Source organism: Charadrius vociferus, unplaced genomic scaffold (genome assembly GCF_000708025.1).
Source record: "Charadrius vociferus isolate BGI_N301 unplaced genomic scaffold, ASM70802v2 scaffold472, whole genome shotgun sequence".
NCBI classification, from domain to species: domain Eukaryota; kingdom Metazoa; phylum Chordata; class Aves; order Charadriiformes; family Charadriidae; genus Charadrius; species Charadrius vociferus.
The window spans coordinates 1,412,872-1,436,912 of record NW_009647735.1 but is presented as its reverse complement, the minus strand read 5'-3'; the positions used below and the strand labels follow the sequence as shown (position 1 = coordinate 1,436,912).

The 24,041-nt window shown below is 34.2% G+C and overlaps 1 protein-coding gene across 1 annotated transcript in view; it reads right to left on the bottom strand.

Moving 5' to 3' along the window:
- The window catches only part of LOC104283573 (connector enhancer of kinase suppressor of ras 2-like), a 210,549-nt gene that overhangs the window by 49,432 nt on the left and 137,076 nt on the right, over positions 1-24,041 (bottom strand). The window contains exons 9-14 of the mRNA XM_009881773.1: positions 20,118-20,264; positions 12,221-12,354; positions 11,431-11,636; positions 6,877-6,963; positions 5,509-5,513; positions 5,152-5,397 (exon numbers count right to left, since the gene is read on the bottom strand). Coding sequence (XP_009880075.1) covers positions 5,152-5,397; positions 5,509-5,513; positions 6,877-6,963; positions 11,431-11,636; positions 12,221-12,354; positions 20,118-20,264 — 825 coding nt within the window. The remainder of the gene's footprint in view (positions 1-5,151; positions 5,398-5,508; positions 5,514-6,876; positions 6,964-11,430; positions 11,637-12,220; positions 12,355-20,117; positions 20,265-24,041) is intronic.

Below are 24,041 nucleotides of genomic sequence, written 5' to 3'. Positions count from 1 at the left end.
TTTTCCAGATTACAAATGGAATAAAATAAAAATGAAAGGCAAAGATAGAATTTATTCAGCAATTCAGAAAGGAATAAAACTCTGAAGAAAGTCATTCTCATCCTTGACAATTAGCAGAGCTTTGTTTCTTCCTGCAAAACCAGGAAGCAACAAATAAAAGGACTTTTCCTACAAAATTGGCTATGAAAGACTCCTTCGGTCATATGGAGCTGAATATATATGATTCTCCCAGACTATCTCAATTATAATACTTATCATAGTAGCAGTCAGACTGCCTATCATCAAAAAAAAGTGTCTGCAACATCTGGCACATCCCAGCATGCATGCATTACAGAAAAAAACAGATCTACATTGGTTTTTGCACACATTTTAATTCTCAGCATGTACCATTAAACTTTATGTCATTTGTCAAGCTGCCTTCTGCAGTTCCAGGAACAGTTAAATAGCATTTACATCATTCTGTGCTAAAAGGCATGCATTAGCAACTTCCTGTGATGAGCAGGAAGAAAATAAAAAGCAAGTTAAGCAAGTTCTGTGAAACAATGACTAACCCTAAACAACTATAATTGTCTCTAAAATAAAAATGACTACTGCCATAACATTCTCAATGATTGCCCTAAAGCAGCCATTATTTCTGCTTTACTATGTAGGGAATATTGAAATGAAAGCATCTATCTTAGAATTCATTAAAAAATTAGTCTCTCCTACATACTGAATTCTAATTCACAAAAAAATTAGAATATTCAATAGTTCATCATCCAATTTCTTAGTATATGATACTACAAAACAAAATAGCCAACTACTGTGTAGATAATAGGCCCAGAACATTTATCACCAAATTAAACCAGATAAGAAATCATGATCTTACTTCAGAATTTAATGTAGTAAGCAGCAAATTAAATTTCAGAGCTTCAGAAACTAGTGCAAATCTGAGGCAGTAAAACCACAAAGTTGAATGCCATGTGGATCCGGAATAAGAACTCCAACATTCCTTTTAGGCAGAAGTTTGTTTCCATAGTGCAAAATGTAACTTAGCAGCAGAAACTACACAGTTCACGAGAGTTTTTTTAAAAATCTGAACATCAGTTTAAAGATGGAGAGTGTTTTCCAGTCAAGAATTTTTGTGTTTTGTTTTATGGGGAAAAATTCAAAATGCAAAATTTCTCTTGCACATCTGGTCTACTGTGCAGGAATTCTGCTTGCTAAGTTAATTTTTTTCAGAATGAGCTCTGATAATGAAAAATAAAAGCATATTCAGGTTTTAACTCTATTACAAGTTCAGAGTCTATTCCAGTAGTGTATTTCAGCAGTGCTATAATGGATACACTTTTGTCATATTTACGTATGCCTCACCATTCAGGCTTAATCTGGTAAACAATGTCACTTTAGAAGTGAAGCATTAGTAAACATCAGAAGTCACGTTCTAAGAAATACTCTATTGCTTAATATTAATTATTAGAGCCTTGTTAATTGTAATTGACTCTTCCTCAGATTCTGTGATACACACCACAGAATAGAATGTCAATTAAATTAGAATTATAAATATATCCTGAAAGAGGCAGTGTTTCTTGACAGTAATATTTTACTGCAACATAGATTTATGCATCCTTTTATATCCTGGGCATACTGCCAATATTACATTACCTAAATATCCATTTTATATAGTAATTCTGCATCCTCACAGCAACTTATGAAATCAGTCTAATTGTTTAATTTTAGGTTCCAAATCAACATTCCTTCCAAAGCATTAATATAGTGGTGAATCTATGCAATTACCAATTTTGTAAAACTTCTTCCGTCTGTCTGCTAATTTAAACTACTGTTAAGTAAGTGCCCTTTTTTGGTATGTATTTATGTATGTATGCTTAAAAAATAAAGCAATGGGTAAGTGACACTATGTATCTCAATTTCACCTTCCATCATGCCATACTTGCTTGCAACACATTTCCCTTTACTAAAGACGATTAAGATCCCGCATCTCCATTTTCCAAAGCGTTTATCTGGGTTGAAATCTTGACCTTTTTCCAAAATTTGTTCTGGGCAGGTGTTAAGTGTAGAGTAATTCAACTGAAATTTGATTACAACGGTTCTGCAATTTTGACTTCCAAAAAAACCTGACCAAACAAAAAGCCCCCTCCCCCAACCAAACCAGTTCTGACAGCTGCCTTCAGACAGCTGAGGAAAAATACCACCACAGACTAGAGGAGCAAGGAAAAGGCTGACCTCAGATATTATTCTTTTTAATACAAAAGTAGCAAAAGTTGTTTTATGGTAATTTGGTTAGGTAAACTTTTTGAAGTATCTTCTTTGAATTAACTTTAATCTTGTTGTAGAATGAATTCTCTGCAGAATAAAATCTCATTATCCAAATAAGTAAATATATTGAAATGCTTATGAAAGTCCTGATAACACCTTTAGATACTAAGGAAATGAGATGATCTACTTAAAACTTAAATTTCTATCCAGGAACACAATTATCTGTTATTTTTCTCTTCCTTTTTGATATCAAAATGCCATTAAATATTTTTTGATATTTAAAATTTTCATTCTGGATAGCTAACTTTCAGGATAAATATGCCAAACTGTTTTTTGTTTCACTTTTCATAATTCTTTCAGTATTCAAAGTGGAAAGAGGTTGTTAATATGAATGATTATGTACTGGCAAGAACCTACAAAACCTGTGTCAGCAACTCTTGTATATTTGTTGACTCAGTTCCTCTTGTATACTTAAAAGGCGGTTGACGAAGTGCCTGAGATATTCCGATTGCTATGACCATCTCCTGAAGGACAACAAAGGTCTGTCTCTAATGTTATTCAGAAAATTTATGGTGATAAAAGAATTTATACCACTCTGTCAGTCCATGAAAAATCATTTTACGTGTCCTCCTCTGTAATTACTGAACATTATAATAGAGCTTATGAAACAGGTGCTGCACTGACTTTTTGGGTAGACTAACTTGTAATGTTATCTCCTCCCATGATACTGCCTTTTTTCCAGTTTCCTGCATTTACCCTTTACAGTTGACATATGTCACTAGTTTTTTTCATATTTATTATGTTATCATACAATATTATATTACTAATTTATCATGTTTGTTTCAAATAGTTGCATCTCTTTTAATACACAATGAAAGCCACAGAGTGAACTGCTCTCAGTCGGTGACCTACAAACAGAAAACAGTTGACAAAAATAACTTAAAGCTGCGTATTAAAGAGAAAATAATATTTCTATGATGTGCAACTGTTGTTTTTCTGTATAGAGTGATTTACAAACTGCTATACAGAACACAAAGCTCATATGACGGTATAGAAATCATGCAAGATAATGTATCTTCAGTTCTGAAGTTCTGAAGTCATAGTGAGTATGTGACACATTAATCTTCAAGAAAAATGCCATTTTTATTTTTGAAAGAGTATCCACTTCAGGACTATTGACTTCTGACTACTTTGGTGAGATTCATATGTTGCCCAACATCTGCCTCCTGATACTTTTCCCTGAAGGTATGACCTTTGTCATTGATAGGCTAGAAGGGCAATAGATCTGATTCAATTTGGTGATTTCTTAACAAACTCCAAGTGTTAAATTCTGGTTTAATTGAATTAAACAGCAACTTTTACCTCAACTTTGCCACAAAATTTATTTTACCTTAGCAAACTTTAAACAGAGGTTGCATTGATGATGAAAAATAAATCATGTGACAACAGGCTTGACTCTGGGAACTTAACCAACAAGTACCATTATTTAAAGGGTGCAACTAGCATCTTACTCCATATGACCCATTTCCATTTCTTCAGAAGCCACATGAGTCAACAGACAATTATCACTCTTCTCAAAATTAACCGAAACCAGCTGATTCATCTACCAAGTTATGAAATATCGTTTGTTTTTTTTCAGACTTGCAAAATAATGTTCTCATTCATCCTAGTAAACTAGATACTGCTTTTCTCTCTGGATTTTAAATCCTTTTCTTTGACTTTGTGATCCTGATAATCTACCTAAGAGCTTATGAACATAATAAACATCTCCTGCTAAACAATCACATGACTTGATTTACAAACTAGTTGACTTCCTCTGAAGTTGAGGAAAAAGACCTTCCACCTTTTCCAAAAATACTAACTTCACAAGTGGCATAGGAAAGGGAAATGTAAATTTCCTGAAGATAGAAGAAAATGATTAGAACTTCCAGCTATCAAATGCTCACAGCTTGCGGCAATAGAGATGAATCACCAGCTATATTTCAAATATATCCCCTTAGGTGAACCTTACTCAGCTTTCAGACTTGATGCAAATACAGGCATCTCCCAAGATTTTGCACAGAGAGAAACACCAAGAAGCAGCTCCAAATGCATAAAAGTCTAAAGAAAGTTGCTACAAGTCCTGCTTTTTCACTTATGTCTTTCTAGGAGGAAATTCACCATGATTAGAAAGTAAATACCCTTTGAAATCTTGCAAACCAAATGGGGGCAGGTTAGTAAAAAACTGCCCTGAAGATATTAAGGATTGACCACAAAATACTTTGAAGCTACCACTTTGTGTCATGAGAATGGAGCAGTCCACTCCCAAACAACATGTGTCATGAGAATGGAGCAGTCCACTCCCAGTCATTCGTGCAATGAATATTATATATATAATGAATATTATAGTCTACATGGTTTTTAGTCCAAAATATTTCCTCTATTATCACTATGAACAAATTCATATTACTAGACTGTGGCCATGGTAGTGAAATTTAAATAAACAGTAACTCCATTAAGATGGTCACAAGACATAGCAATTGAAGTGGAAATATAAAAGGATATAAACTAATCTATAATTAATTATTATCAGAGGCTGAGTATGGGAACTTTATGAATCTTCGCAAAAGGTCAAATTAAACTATTACTCAGTGAGACTGAGTAATTAAGAGCACTATCTTACTTAAAGCATCTGATATCAAGTGGTCCTTTCCTTGCATTTTTCCATTCTGTCTAGACTGTTCCTAAATGAAAACTATCATGATACTGACATTAAGCAACTTTCTTGGACTATAAAATACAGTATTAAAACATAAAGTAGAAAGAATATGCCTCTAAACCTGTATTAATCCTAAAAGGAAAACATTTTTTTTTCCATGCACTTTATGTAATAAGGTTGGTTTGTTATGTACTTACGTGATAAAGTGGAACTGTATTGTTTTCTGCTAGTGAGAAATTCAAGACATCTTGCTGGCCAGGCTCAAGCCTAGCATTAATGGTAGATGTCAACACAGGTGGGCTAATGGGGTAGTTTGGACTGCTTGTGTTTTTTCCCTTTTTTCTTGACCTACGACCTGTGTCCCTTTTGTTGTCTTTTTGTGTCAAAGGCTCTTCTTGGATAACCAGTATCTTGTCATCACTCAGATACCGCAGGAGTGAATTCTCAGAGTCAGTTGTTGGAGGGGAAAAAAGAAAAAAGAAACATTAGTAAGAGGAAACAAGCAGAGAATCATCTTAACTGCTTCTGCATTGTCAGCTTGGTTCATTCCTCACTTCACCTGAGGCTCTTTCCTCTGCAAACTTATTTATACCAAGGTTCCAATCAAGAGCAAACTAAGTAGTTGGCACAAAACCTGGGCACAGAAAATATGGTGGTGCATACCCAGGACCTAGCATGACAGATAGTATGAAGCTAGTCCACATCATACAGCTTGTGTAACAAAGAAAATATAAATACAGCCAAAGGGCTGTATTTAATTTCAGTGAAATGTCAGTGAAATGTCAGTGAAACATCAGAGATCACCACTTGGTACTATTAAACTGGAAAGAGTCATGTGAATGTAAAATGAATTGTGAGGGCTTGCACTGGACTTAGTACCACATTTACTGACACCCCCTGTGATTTGAGGTGCTAGTGAGCATACACACAAAATATTTGTAAATTGTATCAATAAGGGAGCATCTCTGGGACTATTCCAGAGACAAGGACTGTAATTTCAAGGAACCTGACAAACTGGAATAATGATCTTAAAGATGTGCAGTATTCTTTGGCACACTTTCAAATCGGGAACAGGCAGGGCAACAAGTCTGAGGAAAGGAACATGTTTGTAACAGTGAAATGCAAACTACACATGAATCAACAAATTTGGAATAAATCAGAAAAGTCTTGTGCCTTAAGTGAAAGGTATTTTCTCTTGGAATGGAAGATCAATGAAAAAGGCAGTTTGAAATCCAGTATTAATTTTCAAGAGTATCGTTCAATTTTGTCACATTATAAGTAGTCAAGTTGAACTTCTCCCAGCTACCCCAATTGGGCCTAGAAGATTCTGAAAGAATGGTATTTAAGAATTTTTAACAGTCAGCATAACAACAAGCGTATTTGCATATTCGAAGAATATTCTTTTGAATTACATAATTGCTTTTTAGCAGAGGAAAAAAAGGAAAAAAATAACTTTGCTATCAGCATGCTTCTTCCAAAGTTCATAATTCCTACTGGAATCAATAGAAATTTATGATTAGGATTGCTGATCTGAACACTGACAGTGCAAATGCTGATTCTGGGTTCAAATAGTCATTCATAGTAATCAAAATGTGCTTCAAAGGACATTACCTTACATCTATAACATCACTTATTGTTTTCCAGAATTGTGCAGATTAAGAACTGATTGCTATTAACATATATCTGAATCTTATAAGTCTTTTATCTTGATGTTTATCTTTCTTTATAATAGAATTAGAGAGAGCAAATCCCTCTTACCAATACAAACTTTTTGTGTTTCCATTTCTGAAAATTAAAAACGCAGATACTAAATGTGGCACTCAAGAAAAATAGATTTAGTTCCGGTGATGATATCTTCATGCTTCTTCAGTAACAAAGAAAAATTTTTGAAGAGTAGTAGAGGAAAAAAAAAAACAACTCACCTCTGCTTCCCCTCTTGTACATGTTTTGTTCTTTTGACTCCCCTATCCAACTGTACTCAGTAGGCATAGAAACGGGCCTTAAATCTCCTGGAAACAATTCAAGATAAACCAATGTAATTTTTGAAGACTAAAAATAGAAGGCTGTAGAGTAAGTAATGCCTATAAACTACAGGCATGGCATGACACAACCCTTCAGAGCAAGCCTTTTTATCAGCAACTATACGTTATTAAAACTGCAGCATTCAGGATCAATTAAACATTATATATGATGGATTCTCCTCTTCACTATACAAATCTGAACGAGAGTACCACTTTGGTGAAATCACTTGCAAATATAAAGCAGATTACTGTTAATTTGAAATGCCTTAGAAAGAAAATATGGAGTGCAGTTTGGTAACAACAACGACGAAGATTTGGGCATTAGGGTTGTAACTAATCTGATTTTACGGCACTATGGCTGTAAGATATCAATGTGCATTAGTCATTCCCTACTATAGTATCAGTAGAACATTGATAGCAGACCATTAAAAAAGGAATACTACAAAATTGACTATTAAGCATTAGCACTTTGGCCTTGTCAGTGTGCATTACTATCACAAAACACCCTTTAGATTATGGGTTATGTTCTGTCTGACCCATAAAGCCAAAGATTCCTTTTTCCATAAACCAGCTGACTAAATTTAGTGTGTTTCTTTAGCACTTGAGCAAATTTTTAAAGTAGTTTGCTACTGTCCTCTTTCTAGGATAAATCCAGAATTTGAATGTGAACAGGAGTTTCTACTTCAATTTCCCCAGGCTGATTACATGAAAAAGTATTTTCTGTGGATTATTTGCATGCTAATATAGTTTTTCATTCACCATTCTCCCAAAATACATCTTTTTAGCTACTAAAATGTTAGGACGATTTAAGAACAAACAGGCATATAAGACAAATATGCTTCTGGATAACACGATTTTCTGAAAATTGAAGGTGTAACATATACATAGAGTACTGAAATTTTCCCATATTATACTTCCATTCATACCATAAAAGTTAGTGTAAAACTAATTGTATGGAAAATATATGTAGTCTCCCTGCTTGCCTAACAGTTGAAACTACCTTTAACTACAAATGTATTATTCAACTCCTAATCTTAAATTTGGCCTTAGAAGAACAATATTACTCAAGAAAAAAAGCCCAATAAATCAAACAAAAGGAAGAATCAGTAACATGGAAAAGAATGGGAAACAAGTAAAGATTATAAATTAAAAAAAAAAGAAAATAACAATGCACATAACAAATGAAGATCAACATAATAAAACTTAGCACTATTTCTATGAAGAGAAGAAAGGCCTGAAGCTCTGAAAAGATTTGTAACACAAATGCCAGATGCCACAGCACAACTGACATAAAACCCAGAAATTTAGGACAGGAAATACACAAGCCAAAACAAATTAATTTTGCAGGCTACTTATTTTACTTCTGAGTTCTTTCCCAAACAAATGTAACCTATAAACTGTTTTAACTTTGCAACTTGGATATTTTTCTGAGGAGTAGAAAATTATTGTGTACAAGTATACCAGTATAAATTGAAAGAAAAAAAAATATGTTTTTGCCTCTTTAACACATAAACAGAAGAGATTTCATATGCATTGGCGCAAGAACTCTAAATAGCATAGCATGTTAGAATTGGACTAATATTAGAGTATAACTCTTGGTAAAAAAAAAATGCACTGCAATGCAATGCACTGCACAGCAATGATAAATACAAGGTTAATATTCACAAATGGTTTGAGAAAATGGACTTATTTGCCTCCTTGGATTTTTCATATATTATTGATACTGAGGGTCTCATCTGCCTGACTATTCTTCCACCTACCAGCTGCAACAGAATCTGATTCCTACTAAACACTTTAATTCTGGTAAGGCAATGGCAGCAATTTCAGAACCATGGTTTGTGTTAGTCCTAGCAATAATGAAAGTGTCTGCTCAACCATGAAAGACTTCAGAAGTTTTATTTTACTTACTTTGCCCATGGCTATCTGGTTCCAACATCAGATACACGTTTATTTGATCTACCATAAATCCTGTCTTTCCACCAAAAGATGTATTGTCACTTTGGTGTTTCAAACGTACATCTTTAAGTCAAAAAGTACAAAGCATTCTACTGCAGGAGAACAAAATTTGGATTTGGAAGTCTGTTAATTGACAGATTAATTTAATCTGTAGTTTAAAAAATTCTGGTTTACCAACTGTTTCTGAAACAAAGTCATATTCCTCAGACTTCAAAATCAAATTCCTTCTAGATTTTCAAAGTTACAGAAAATCAGAACTGTCCATCATAAGCACAAGAAAAATTTTGCCTACTACTGGGATCAGGCACAGAGCCTAACATTTTAAGTCATCATGCAGCATGAATTTATGAAAGCAAGCCAAATACACCCATATGGCTCCAATTTTAATCACAGTTAAGATCTATCTATCATTCTAATTTTATTATAAAATGATGTTACCTATCAGAGAGATAAAGACTGAGTATTACTAGTCTTAAGATGGAATCCTACCCTACAGTGTTACGGCTCTTTCAAGCATCACGTATATCACTGTACAAGTTACTAAAAATATCCTACATATAACAAAGGTCTATTAATATTTCCCTATTCTGAAAAGGTAGTGTATGTATTGTATACATGATCCTGTCCATTTACAATTTATATTTTGCCATTTTTTACCATAAATCCAGCTGTATTTAGCAAAATAGAAAAACAGGACAAAAGTTCTGTTTACTTGATAAACATAAGCTAAGATTTCTTTCAAGCTATTAGAATGACAAAAACAGAACAACACTTGGAAAGGTGGATGTTCTTTGTTGGGAAAGTCTAGCTACAGTCTAGCTACTCTTTAGCTGCAGTGAATTATCACTGACGTAATCTGAAATACCTTGGCAGCTCTCATATTTTCAAACTTGAATTCTACTCTCTCAGCTCTTGAAACAGCAGGTGAAATTACTTACTGTCCCTCATCAGCCAATCTCAGCCAAAAGGTAATGCAGTTGAAACCTTAGCCCAGGTAAGTTATTTAAACTGTGCTATAGATATCTCACATATAATAAGAAAACCTCAGAAAACATTTATTGACAGAAGAAAATGCTTTTGCACCTTGACTATCAAAATCTGTTTTGGCATCTGGGGCTGTCAGTTGCCCTGTCTTCTAACATTTATGGTAGTAAGAACACCTCAGTCTGAGAACAGGGAAGAGAAAGCCGCATCGTCTTTAAGTACTAACAATTGAAAGAAGCATGGGAAACTACATTTAATAACCACCATGGTATCAAATCCTGCACCAGAGAAACCAGTTCTATGGCAGACCAACAAAATCAGTGCCTGGAGTGCTTAAAGTTTTTTCTTTTTTTTCCCCCCAATTGTGTTCCATTTCAGCTGTCATTGGGCCTTCCACTAAAACTGCCTTTGGTATTACCTCCACTGAACTGCAGCATGTTTTTATTACCTGTGTTCGTCACAGACACATTTTTCTTTACTACTTTAAGCTTGTGAGAGGTTTTCCCTTTCCTAGATATCAAAGACCAAAAAATTTAGGAACCTTTTTTAACAAAATGAGAGAAAGGAAAAACCTTCATCTCAGAGTAGGTGAATGAAGTACTGATTGACGGCTTCACACACACACATACGTATAAACATAGAAGCTACCCACAAACAGAATGCTATGATAAGAAGGAGGAGCCATTGCTTTCTCTTTTTTTTTTTTCTAAAGTCTGTAAACTTTAAAAAAATAATTGCCTGTCTTGAAAATAAAATCACTGCAAATATACGGAGAATGCATTACTGTATTTCATTAGCATTCTTCTAAAATTCACCAAACACCAAGCAAATCAGTTTTAAAAGATAAGCAACAAAAATTTTCATCAATTCATTTTCAGCAATACCTTTTACACAGTTACATATACTCATATACACACACATATATGTTTGTGTACCTGTACACCCATATAGATTTACATACATATGAAATTTCTATATAAACCCAGAATTTATTTTTTTTAAAATAGCATCTTATACATTTAAGCAGTCTTCTAAGATTTTGAAATATATTTCTAGTATTAACAATGCATTGCAGGATACTACTGATGTAATTATATCCATTTAATACAGCACTGAATTTGGGAGGGTCTTATACCGTTATAGGTACTTTAATACCACAAGCAAGTCTGTTCAGGCCCTCCATTGAAGTTTAATAGTCCAGAACACTGCGACTAAAACAATCTCCAAAAGCTTGTGAATGAAATTGAGTAAAATCTAGATGCTAGCTATCCAAATAATATGAAGTTAAGCCTACTTCAAAATTTTACATATGCACTGCAGTATAAATAACTTAATCCTGATTCTGAATGTTAGCTTGTAATTATACTAATTATTCCTTCACATAAACCTTTGTCTAGTACTCAGAGCAGCAGGTCATGGTCTAACAAAGAATGACAGATATTTGGGGGTGTTGCAGTGTTAATAGCACATTTATAAACCCAGTCAATTTAGAAATGTTACAGAAATCAAGCCTACCGTGAGTGGGTGTTTTTTCTCTTCTCCGCACTCCTGTAGCTCTGCTTCTCTCATACTCAGAGCCCACAGGGTGGCCTTCACCTTCAATTAAGGTGTAGTATTTCCCACTTTCATGCTCCAGAAAATAGTTTGGAGACTCAGAGCCTTTCATTCCAGGTTTTCCAAATTTGCTGATGTCATCACAAGACATTATTCCAATTTCATCCCTAAAAACAGTAAACCAGAAGTTTATGGAGAAATTTGCCGCTTTCTGATAAAGTGGACAGCTGTCTCTCCCAAACACTATAAATGAAAAGTCCTGTAATTGAAAAGTTCTATGTGTGAACTTTTGTAAAAGTCATTCAATTCAACAAATGTAAATTAATGAAACCATCATTAGGTTCCATTTTAACGGTAAGACAAACATAGTTATTCTGGAGTTTTCTAGTATTTGAAAGGGACCATAAGGAATTGGTGTAACATGAGAAGCCAAAGGTTTCCCTTGCAGAAATGGCTGCTTTAGAGTAAGATACAAGCGGTCACATAAAAGTAAATAAAACTAAATGAATAAAGACTTCTTTAAATGCTTTCTTGCTTTAGGACTAAACCCAGATTTTGCTTAACTGGTATCTAGGTAAGTGAAAGTTAAGTCTCTCAAAATAATGATAAGCTGCACAATGTATTTCTAGCTCTTAATTCTATTAAATATTTAGTTTGATTGTGGGGCTTTTTGTTTGTTTTTATTAATTTAGTGAAATTAAAGTGTAAACTTTTATTTTTCAAAACCTCAAATTCATTAGGACACAAATACCTGGGGCCATAAAGTCCTGACATAGGAGACAGAATGAAAACATCCTGGAGTGCAGAGTTCTCCATTTTTGAGGATATGCCCATTGTACTTGTTGGTGTTGTAGAGCTGCTTGTTGGACTGGTTGGAATTACAGGCTGTGAAAAAAAAAAAAAAAAAAAAGGACGTGAATACATTAATGCTTTCTACACTACAAGTAACAGCAAAGTCAAGACTAGTTATGAAAGAAACTGATAAAAGACCAGTACTGAAAAGTGAAATTAATTTAAAAGCCATCTCATTGAAAAATCTGAGACTCAGAATCAAAATATGATTTTTAACCAATGCAGAAAATCAGTTATATGGGGAGGAAGGTCATACCCTATTCAATGCCATTAATACAAAAATTAATTGCACAACTCTGGTATACTTGCACCGAATGAAAGTGTTCACAACCATAATGTTGGTTTCAATAGAAGATTTATTGTTAACAGGGACAGAATACCTAGATCGTGTAAGAAAACAGAATTCATAGTCATCTATTGTTTCTTATTTTTTTACTGACTCCGTAGCCATGATAATTGTATTACAGTGATACAAATATGGTTTCTATGGTGACTAGCAACGAAATATAAATTAACCTAAGCAATTAATGTAAGTATCATAAATATTAAAAGTATTAATAAAGTGTGTGGATATTTTTGGATTTTTGCTTTTTTAAATGTTTAAATGAAGTTAAACATAATTTTTTAACTCAAATGCCACAGGCAAGCTCAAGTCAATAGCTATAACTACAACCAAATATTCTGTGCAGGATACACAGATATATACACAAAGAATATCTTTCAACCAAGGTACAGTCTGTGTTTATAGTCAAGAAATAAAAATGATTTTATTTAGTATTATTGTTAAGATTACTTATATGAAAAATTCCCATTCAAATATAAAATTAAGCTTAAATAGATAAAATTAGTTTTCTACAGGTGGAAGGAAAACACAGTGACCTAGAAATTGGATGAAAGCTACAAAGACCGATGATAATCTTTTTCTAAATACAATACTTTCTATCTTCTAGAAATAAACACTGAAATTATTTTTATGTTATTCAACAAGTAAAAGCAATCCTGAATACCAAAAAAGGATGTCTTTTTAATGAGAATATCAGTCTGCATAGGGGTCCAAATTATACAACTCTTCTATGCTTATTGTTAAGTTTCTTATACTCTGCTCAAATATTTTCAGTTTTTTTATATTATCAATAAAAATAGATAAGAAGTGACTGCCAAAGACAAGAATCACTCACTACTTACTTTCTCATATCATTGGAAATTAGGGCCTACTGTCTTATACATAGTGTCAACCACTACATTTAGAATACTACCATTAGTTCTGCATTTTTGATGTGGCAGTATTAGTAAGGACTAAATATAAGATATTCTAGTAATCTCCCGACTTACCTTCAGCTGGATACAGTTTCCCACGGGTGAAAACATAAATTATCACCACCACAGAAAGACAAGCAGAAACTTCATTTCACAATCAGAAAAGAAATTACCTATACCAAGTCTCTTGTGAATCATGTCTTTTCAATTGTTTTATATTCAGCAGTTGTCAAGGTTACAGTTTAGTCAATGAAGTTGACAATAGAAAAAAAGGGGTGGGGAGAGATAATTGTTCAATTTGCCCCCAAAGAGGGTGACAGCCATGCTATTCCTGATAGATTTTAAAAAATCTAACCTTATAGCAATGTAATCTTTTTTTGCTTCAATTTAATTCAATTCTTGTCCTACCCATCCCAGAAAACGAGAACTTCCTTTTCATTCTTCTTTAACTTTTCATTTATTTTTACATTCTGAATACAATCTGTTTACCCTCATTTTGGCTAGAAAACAAGAATAGAACTTACTTCTTCCCTTATAGGGCATGTTTTCTAAAACACTAATAAACTGTAGTGTGCTCTGTACTTTCTCCCACTGACTAGACTAGGTTAACCCAGTGTATACCACGTGTACTCAGTACCCAGCTGAGATGGTACCAATACTTAATAAAGCACACTAATTATTTCACTTATCTTGTGTTTCATATTCTCATTTATGTCTCTCAATCAAGTATTTGAGTTCCTTCCAACATGTCGTTCAGCTTTTTGTTTACCGTAATTTCCACATTATTTGAAATTATTGCCATAGGAATCAATTATAAATTCTTTAAAACTTCATTTGATTATTTCAAAGTAGAATACTTTGCATTTGCTCCTCTTTAATTAATTACATTTTAGACCTTTTTTCTAGTTTGCTAAGGTAATTTTTAATTCCATTGTATTTGCAGGCCCTCCTGGTTTAGTACGGTATGTAAATTTAGCAAGCAGATCCTTCAGGTTGTCAGGAAAACATGGAGCAAAAACATATGTATCACTTATCTGTTGAATACTAAATGATAGGTCCTTTGTTTGAGAGTGAACCATTAACAGCTGTTCATTAGGCAAGGTTATCCAGTAATTTTCCACCCATTCAATCTCAGTTTCACCTAGTCCTTAATTCTCTATGCCATACGTCAGAGAATGTAATAAGAAAAGGTATTAATATCAGAGTAAGATATACAGCTTCTCTCCTATCTACCAGGTCAGTTAACTGCTCACGTAAGAGCGTTAAATCTGTTTAATGATTTCTTCATAATAAATTCACGGTTTTTTTACTCATCCGTTACCTTCCAAGTGCTCACAAACTGTTTGTGCAAGTTGACTGTCTTATAATTCCCCAGCTCTTGCATGTCCCCGTTCTGAAGATAAATATTATACTTCCTGTTTTTCTAACCTTATTTTAACTAATCCATCTCTCACAATTTCACAATGAATACGTTTGAAAAATAATGGTCAAAGAGTGATCCACCCCCATCCCCCCCGCCAAATACCAGCTCTTCTTGCCTTTTCAATTGGCATACTGTAATAATACTGTAATAGCTCATCCACCGAGTTTACAGAAATGCATGCTCTTGAAGTTCACTTTCCCTATGTAAGGGTTGTAAGTTTTTATGAAAATACGCTCCTTCATGACTTCTCTCAGATAAGCTGTCTCTTGCTTTCTCCTTCTCAGCTTTACTTATGTTCTCTACCTTCTCTATGAAAAATACTTGTCTTCAGTGCTCTCCAAGAATTTGCCAGACATTATGTCTTTGTTTCTATCCCTTTATCAAGGGATGCACCCAATCCAAATAAACTATATTGGGTGATTCTGCCAGTTGCTCACAAGAAACCTTCTTCACTCATCTGGCCTAGGAGTCTTTAATGAAGAGAAGAGAGCATCTGCTTTCTCTTCCAATATCATCACTCAGATAATTCCAGCAAATAAAATTGTTCTATGATCTGAAGCTCAGAGTGAAGGTAGCAAAGACATACACCTTCACTCTGAGCTCCTGATATGTCTGTGATATCAGACATAGAATTTCAGTGGTTTTAGGTATTGCAAAATAACACAGGGGTCTTTTAATAATGTTAAAACATTAGTTTAATAAGAGTATTTAACATAATATATTAGTACTATGGCAAATCCAAAAAGGTAATTTTAAGAAATAGTAAAATAATCCTAACCAGGTCTATCAATTAAATGGACATAGTCAATTCTTTAAGTCTTATATCTCAATTCCAATAAAATCACGTAAAGGGATTATATTGACTGTCTCTGTGTACAAATGAATGTTTGCTGAAGTGTGTGCAAATACATGCCCAGGTGAAAAAAAATCCCAAATAAACCACATTTTTTTATAGAGGACTTCTGAAAAGTGACGCTTTAGGTATGTGCTCTACGTTATTCAAAGTTTTTTATGAGAATAGCTAATTATCGGTAAGATGATTAAGCAATGCCGAAACACTAGAATAAGAATGAAAGACAAATGGTAAATTCGACACTCATCAGAAATAAACAATTGTTTGCCAAACAAAAATCCAAACTGTTTCAGAAATAAAATACATTGCTGCATTTCTGAGTGTGCTTTGCAAATATTGGGGATAATTAAATACCATATCTATTTGAAAAGTGCTGTTCAAAACAACAAACATATAATTCCAGTGCATCCTGCAAAAAACCAGGAGGACAAGATGCAGGAAGCTGGTAAAGCCCAGTGATACAGCAACAAGAGGCTTGAACATGGATATCCCTTACCTTTTGAGGGGATATGAAGATTAAGGATGGGGTACTGAGTCTCTGCTTCCTCCCCTGAAGGAATAAACTCAATCCCCAGAATTCCCCTGATGGGTGAATTCACTGAAAACACACAGGCGTCACTCTTCTACATGGGTTGCCTGTGGTAAGGGAAAATGGGGCTTTGTAACTGCGTATCACCCTATAAAATCCTACCGTGTGTATTTTTTGTCAGAATAGGTTCATTCATGCCAGTGATATAGATGACTGATTGCTTATTGGACGAGCTGCTATTCAGAAAAATTAAATGTTAAACAATACAAACACTACTCACAATAAGAAACAGAACACTTAATATGGTTGAGTATTTCTCTCATACTGGTGAATTGGTATGGCTGTGCTGCAAAACAGCAGGTATGTCCACAGTGCTTTCAAGCCTGGATTTTTACTTTTTTGAAACTTGAAATATACACCTTTTTTGATGTGTAAATAATAATTTTTGTCCTCAGCGCAAGAGAATACAATGAAATACATATGCATATGACAAAAGTCAATAAAAGTATGAGTGGCAATAAGATGAAAAGGAAATGACTGTTCACCATCTCCTCTGATATAAGACATTTAAGACAACAGACCACAACTTACTTTCTTCTGTGTTTTCTTTGTCTGAGGTGTTACAAGTCTTCCCTTGCCCAAGATATTTCTCACTGAGACAGTAAAGTAAATGGGCAGGACATAATTTCTGAGTTCATCCGAGCAATTCTGTCAGGGTACAGCACCCAAACCATGAACTCTGAACTAACTTGAGTGGTATTTTACTTTTTTTCGCTCTATAAGCATCTGCTCTCATAATGCCATAGAAGTTTTCTTTTGTATGAAGCAACATGTCTCCAAATTCATCTGGTTTTCAAAAATTGAAATGAGCTACTTAGCTGGAATTATTCTGAAGATACTTATAAATTTACAAAGCGTAATATGTATTTTCTAATAGGTAAAAATTATTACAAAATTGTCACTGCTGACACTACTCCACTTCACTACTCATATCACCGAAATTCTATATCTCAAGCTAAATAATAAAAAGTTTTATGTTCTGGATCAAGTAGTTGTAACAAGAAGGATTATTCCACTTAGAAAATTTCTCAAAATAAAAAGAAGAAAAATATAATAAATGTTGTATTTTATTTGAAAGCAGCTGCCAGTGTGCTCACTTTTATAAAAAACAGAGCACTATATGCCATTGCAGATGAATGAACCATTTTATATTGAGTGGGACGATAATCACAGAGTTTAAAAATGAAAATAGTCTTCTAATATCATATAATGCCAACTAGAGACAAAATGGTATGACTGACATGTTGTCTCACAAAATAACTGTAGCATAGAACTTTGGCATACGTTAACATTCTACTTTTGTTAATTAAGCATCAAGGGAAACTCTATACAGCAAAGGAATACTACGACGAGACCAAGAAATAAATTTTATAAGGATTCACAGCTTCTGTATCAAAAATCATTCATAAATTAACTATGTGGCAAAATTTTAAACATAATCATTTTGGAAAAAAACATTACGAACACCTATAAGTGCCTTAAGCAATAATAGAAAACATGACAAATTTTAAAATAAAAATTAGTGCTGTGCACCAACCTGAGTTAAAAAAAATATATACATATTTCTGGCCTCTGAATTTCAAATTCTTAAATCTTAATTCCTTTGTTCCTTCCTCAATTTTTTACTGCTTTTGTTTTGTCTTTTTTTTTTTTTTAACAACACTAAGTCAGGATTGAAGAATTTTGAAAGTCTGTTAATAGCCTCTGATAATTTCTGTTCTGCGAGATCCAATTTAATCCATTAGTGGTATAAAACTCCACAAAAACAAATAAACAAAACCAGAAGCCTTCCTACCAATTCAACAAATTAAATGGATCTAGAGAGTCTAAAAAATGCCAAAGTCAAACAAAGGTGAGGATATTGTGCAGCCAAGAACAGGAAGATGGAAGTGAGATCACTTCTTTCCAGCAGCATCAAGCTGTTATGTCAGCTGCCCAGGAAACACAAGCTTTAGTATCATCTTGAAATTTAATCATGCTCATGCCAAGTCATTAATGACAATAATAAATAATACTAGATCCAGGTGAGAACCGTAGGAAACAGGCAAACCCAAAACCTGCATCCTGAAACGTATCCAGGTCCTAATACTTGAGCTTGCCTCTGTGGCACGAAGACTAAAGAAGACTTAAAGATGCTAAGGAAGAGCTAAAGTTGATTTTCAACATCTTATTTCAAAACCTACTGTTAAGAAATAACACTGGCAATGCTCTTTTTATTTTCTGAAGAGATTTATATTTTTATTTAAATCCCTCACCGCACTATTCTATGATCTAGAAGAAACATATACTAGTAAGGATATACTTAAAGCACCTTTGATCCTCAGGGCCTCTTGTGTCTTCAGGAGAGGGTACATCTCAGAAATAGAAACCTAGTGCACTTTCACTTATCTGGCTACCATAACAAAGGATGGCAAGTTTTGTGGAAAACACCATGACATATATACAAAACATATCACTTTCACAGTGAGAAAACTTCCAGAACTAGTGCTCCTTGTGAACGATGATTCTTTAATGTCCTAAAATAAAGACAGGATCTCTAAAGATGACCTGTTGCAAATGCCATTTCCATTTTGCTGCCCCTGGAAGCTTCATATGAAGTTTTCAAGTAGATACATAATCATCTTGCCAGAGTGAAGAATGTTATACCTATGCCTTTATGACAGAAAAATCTAAAGAACTCTGAATCTCCTCTGGGTGTCACAATGCCCCTTTCCTCTCCCCCAGAGGTCATTGCAGAGAAAGGAAAGGTGGCACTAAACCCAAGTGTCAGCGCTTCCGATCTTCGAGGATTGCACAAACTCCTTAAGTGAAGAAGCTGTGTAGGATTTAGGCACTTTGAGGAATGAAAGATTCAGGAAGTGCCACACAGGAAGGGAATTTGCCTGGACAGGCTTGAAGGGTTTGCTTTGTTTTGTTAATTTAAAAATTATTCAGAAACACTTTCACGTATCGTGTGATCCAAACAAAACACTTCCACATTATTAAAAGTGCATAAACTTATAACAGAACATTACATAGTATTAAAGATAAACATGAATAGCTACTAACTTAATCAAAACCCATTCCTTTCATAATCACATTTTGAGTTCAGCCTTTCGACTGTGAGTCAGTTTCAACTACATATGTTGATGCTGTAGGAAGAACCAGCTGTGATGTTCACAATTGATTTTTTTCATATCAACAGGTTTTCAAGGAAATGTCAGAGACATTCTTTCAACAGAAAACGTCAGAGGGTCCTATTAACATTGCTACCAAAACCTCAAATTTGATAAGATGTGGAAAAGCAGCAGACTTTTCCTGAAATCAAATGGTCTGACACACTTGATTCCGAACAAGTGGTTTTGACAGTCGGTGAGATAATGGCAACAGGTAGGCAACGTTGCCTTTGCAAAGAAAGCTACTGAACCTTAGGCTGCCTTGATCTGCAGTAATACTATCCATAAATGTTCTTTCCCTCTACAAATTCTCGTGGCTCCCAACTTCCCAAAAGAAAGGAGGAAAACAATTTTATCGACACATACAGTATTACCACACAAACTTATCTCAGCACACTATTTCAAAGGAATTTGGGACTTTTTAGAGGCTCCTGTTGCTTTCACTGGAAGGAAAAATTCTAGTGTTTTCTCTTGAATAAAGGATTTACCAAGACACCAGCGTTGCAACAGCCTTCTTACCTGAAGTGCAAGAGGTTTCCACCTCACATTCTTCAGAAGGGCAGGAGCAGAAACCAGGGTATTCTGAGGACGTTTTTTCAAGGTTAAAATCACTCCATTTGGGTCTTCCCGCAATGCATTTACTAGGTTCTTTAACTGCCAGCCAACCTAAGGAAAAATTCCATAATTGAATTTTGAAAGCTTTCCCTTTAACTTTAAATGTGAAGGAAGTCTTCTATTAACTGAAAAGGTCTATTACAGCCTACTCTTTGCCAACATAAGCAGTTTTTATAAACTGCGTCTGATTACTTCTGTTGGACTGAAATGATGCTGCTGAAGCTGGATTATTTTTTTTTAGCTATGTTTCTCAGCAAAATAAGGCATAAGCGAACACTGTCTCCCTTTTAATAATTTGTGAGATCACTGTACATTTTGAATAAAATGATAAGAACTAGAAGTCATGAAATAATTTCAGTCTGAATCCTTAGTTCACTGCTGAGGAAGAAGACAAACTATGCTATAGCAACACATGAAACATGTATGTAAGAGTTTCAAGATCCTAACTGAAGATAAATGATCATTTATTTGATTTATCTATACAGCCCCTGGGTAGAGCTGAATAATTCAAGTTACTATAAATTGTAAACACAACCATAAAAAAAGAACATTATGAGTACTGAAATGATTATATATGTGCCACTCACAAAAAGCTACTTGGAGACATTTCTTAATCTTCTTGATTATTTAAATATGAATTTACCATGAACCATTTATACATGAAAACAGAAAATGTATTTTTATGGGATTTTTTTTAAAAATGAATGTTTACACTATCCTATTATCCTGAATGGTCGAAGAGGTTTTGAAACTGAATAATAATATAAATCACAGTATATAAAGACGTTTATGATAAAAGTAGTTTCTTACACATTTATGTGCTGCTGAATTTCTATCCATATTTCCACAGGCACACAAGAAAAAAACAAAACAAAACAAAACAAAACAAAAGGGTATCAAAACAGTCAGATATGTAAATTCAGAACTGAAAGTGAAATTCATAAAAAATCATATTTTTCTAAACCATTCTTTCTTCCAAGTTATACCACTGAAATCAGTGGAATTCTACCAGTTTGCGTAACAGAATAAATATGGCTCCATTCAGCATTCTTTTTGCCCTTCCTGTATGCAACTGATGTATTAGCTTGTTCGCTATGAATAAAAGAAGAAATTCCTACCACTTAACACTTCACAGTGAATTATCATTAAAGTTGGTTTGCCCTATTTCCTGAGTAACCTCAAACTAGGACACACTATTATTGAAGAAGTTTCTTTAATATTACAGTCTCAAAAATGTATCCTATTTAATACCCAAATTAGTACCGATAGACAGAAATACATTGCAATGCTTGCAGGGTTTGCTAAAAGCTCGTATTTTTTGTCAATATACTTGTGACCTGATCTAGATAACTAGACTTAACGCCACAAATTTTGCAACTTGTCTGTCTTCCACTGGTGTCAGAACAGCAGTACGACTAAATTGGACTTTTAGTTAATGTCCTGGTTTGAGGTAAAACAGTACCAGTTTTCTTTTCCATAATTTTACTTTTCACTTAAGCCTCTTCTAACTCACTGTCTGAAATTAACAGCCCAAACCATGACAGTTCCTCGCACCTAGCCTTAGCCCTGGGTCCCAAGTGCTAAACTATTGCCTCCATTTACTCTCATCTTGTTATTTTCAGGAAGTGTACCGAGGATCTTGCTGCAGTAACTCAAATTACAAGAACAAGCCTACCTAGAAAGGAATTACTGGAGGGAGTAACCACTTGCAAGTCACAATTAGGTTACTGGTTCACATTCAGCTCTGGGAAACAGCAAGGCATGCACAAGTACTTATAGTGAGGACTTCGGGAGGATTTTCCTAGCCTTCCTTATTTGCACCTTCTCCTGTTCACACATGATTTCTAGATTTCCCACTCAACAAGAGTGAATAGGTGCAGGATAGAATCTCCACTTACCCTTTTAAATATCACATCCTTTTTAAAACATTACTTATGCAAGGTTTTAATTTGAACCCTGATGGTTACTATCTATCCACAGTTCTGCTAAACAACGCAGTATGGATCCAATCCTGCACAGAATATTTTTTAAAAAGTCAATTTCTTTCACAGAAAAGCTGAGCACCCAGAATCTCTGAAAATGCCTGTATTAAACTCTTCCCTCCATTTTCTATTCCAAACATGGCAGGTTTTTACAGTAGCAATAAAGAACCATCGTGAAGACTTGTCTTAAGTGTTATAACCACCACAAGTCTTAAGCCCTAGTGTCAAGCTGAACAGGAATTAGAATGCTGTGGTCGTACAGCAGTTCTCCAGACACAACCTTACTAAGGCCAAATTGCAGCAGCCTTAAAGTGAACATTTAAGAATTAAAAGCTTAAGGAATACAAGAGCAGTAACTGAACAAGTACATGCAAGCATTAAGTGCCGTTGTATTTGCTATGCTTTTTCACCCATCAGAGTTCACTACAACACTTTAATCACCATTGCTCTTCTGACCAACCTGTGCATTCCCACTGCTATGAAGAAACGAGGGGAAAAAAATAAAAAATAAAAAATAAAATGATTCAGGCATTCAGAATCAGAGCAGTCTACATATATCCCCATATTATATCAGGTATAGTTTATAATTACTTCCTCTTAGAGGAAGATAGCATCTGATTACACATGAAGATGGAGGCAAAATAAAAAAGACAACCTTGAAGAGATTTCAATTAAAAACCTCTTATGAGGGCTGAAGAGAAAATGAGATATAAACTGTAAGGTTCTAGCCTGTCTCCATAGTGGGCCGAAGCCAGGATTCCAAGGGTGAAGAATGGGCATGGAAAGAACTGCAATATGTGTCATAATTCTAAAAAGGATTTTAATAGCTTTTTAAAGTTCTATTGAAAGACTTTCTGAAAATGCACTGGCCATAGGAAACCAGAAAATGGTAGTAATGATAAACAAGCCACAGCCAAACAAATGCAAATATGTTAACTTGCATTCCAAATGAACTCTTTTAGTTCGTGCTTTGTTTATAAAATGACAGAGGCTATATTTTTTAACACAGTTATAAAATTAAAAATGAACTATTTTTGATTTTTATGGATTGATGTAATTTTCAGAACACTGAAATCTTTAGAGTTCCATGATCTCCTTTTAGAAAAGAATGATAAATAATTAAGTTAATAATAAATTACTCCAATGAGACCCTTAATGACAAAACCATTAAATACCAAGATCTAATAGAGAACAGTCTGCAGTCATTACTACTAGGCTATGATAAAATGGTCTTAGGAATTTGGACATGTTATTATAAATTGTATTACTAAAAATATCTTTGCAAAAATAGAAGTCATTACAGTGGATTAAAAATTTTAGTTGAAAACCAGTCCTTGAGACAGATTTTGACATTTATTCTTAAAGAATCAGACTTTAACAGCAATGACTAGCTTCCAGCTATGGTAAGACATATTCAGCAAAACGGTATTTTGCTCCTTTAAGATTTTTAGCACATACATTCAGTTAATCAGATTCTACAATATGGGTTAAGATATTTCACTCAGTAATGAAAGTAAACATTAAAATTAGACTGATGAAGAGAAAAAAGGAATAACGTGATACTTTTTTATTTTCCTGAATAAATTAAATTGGCGCAATTCGGATACCCATTACATTCAAATCAACAAATTCAGAAGGACATTATTATGTCATCTTTGCACAGCATAGCAGAACTCTAGTCATGGTGCACAGTTCTCTGCGAAACATATTTGCGTACTGAAATACGGTGCACTATTTTTTATCTCTTTATAAGCCGGTCCTACAAAACCTAGAATGTGGAAAGCCACATGTCTTACTTCATAAGTCAAAGGAAAAACGAAACACAGTCAGATGTCAGCAATGAGAA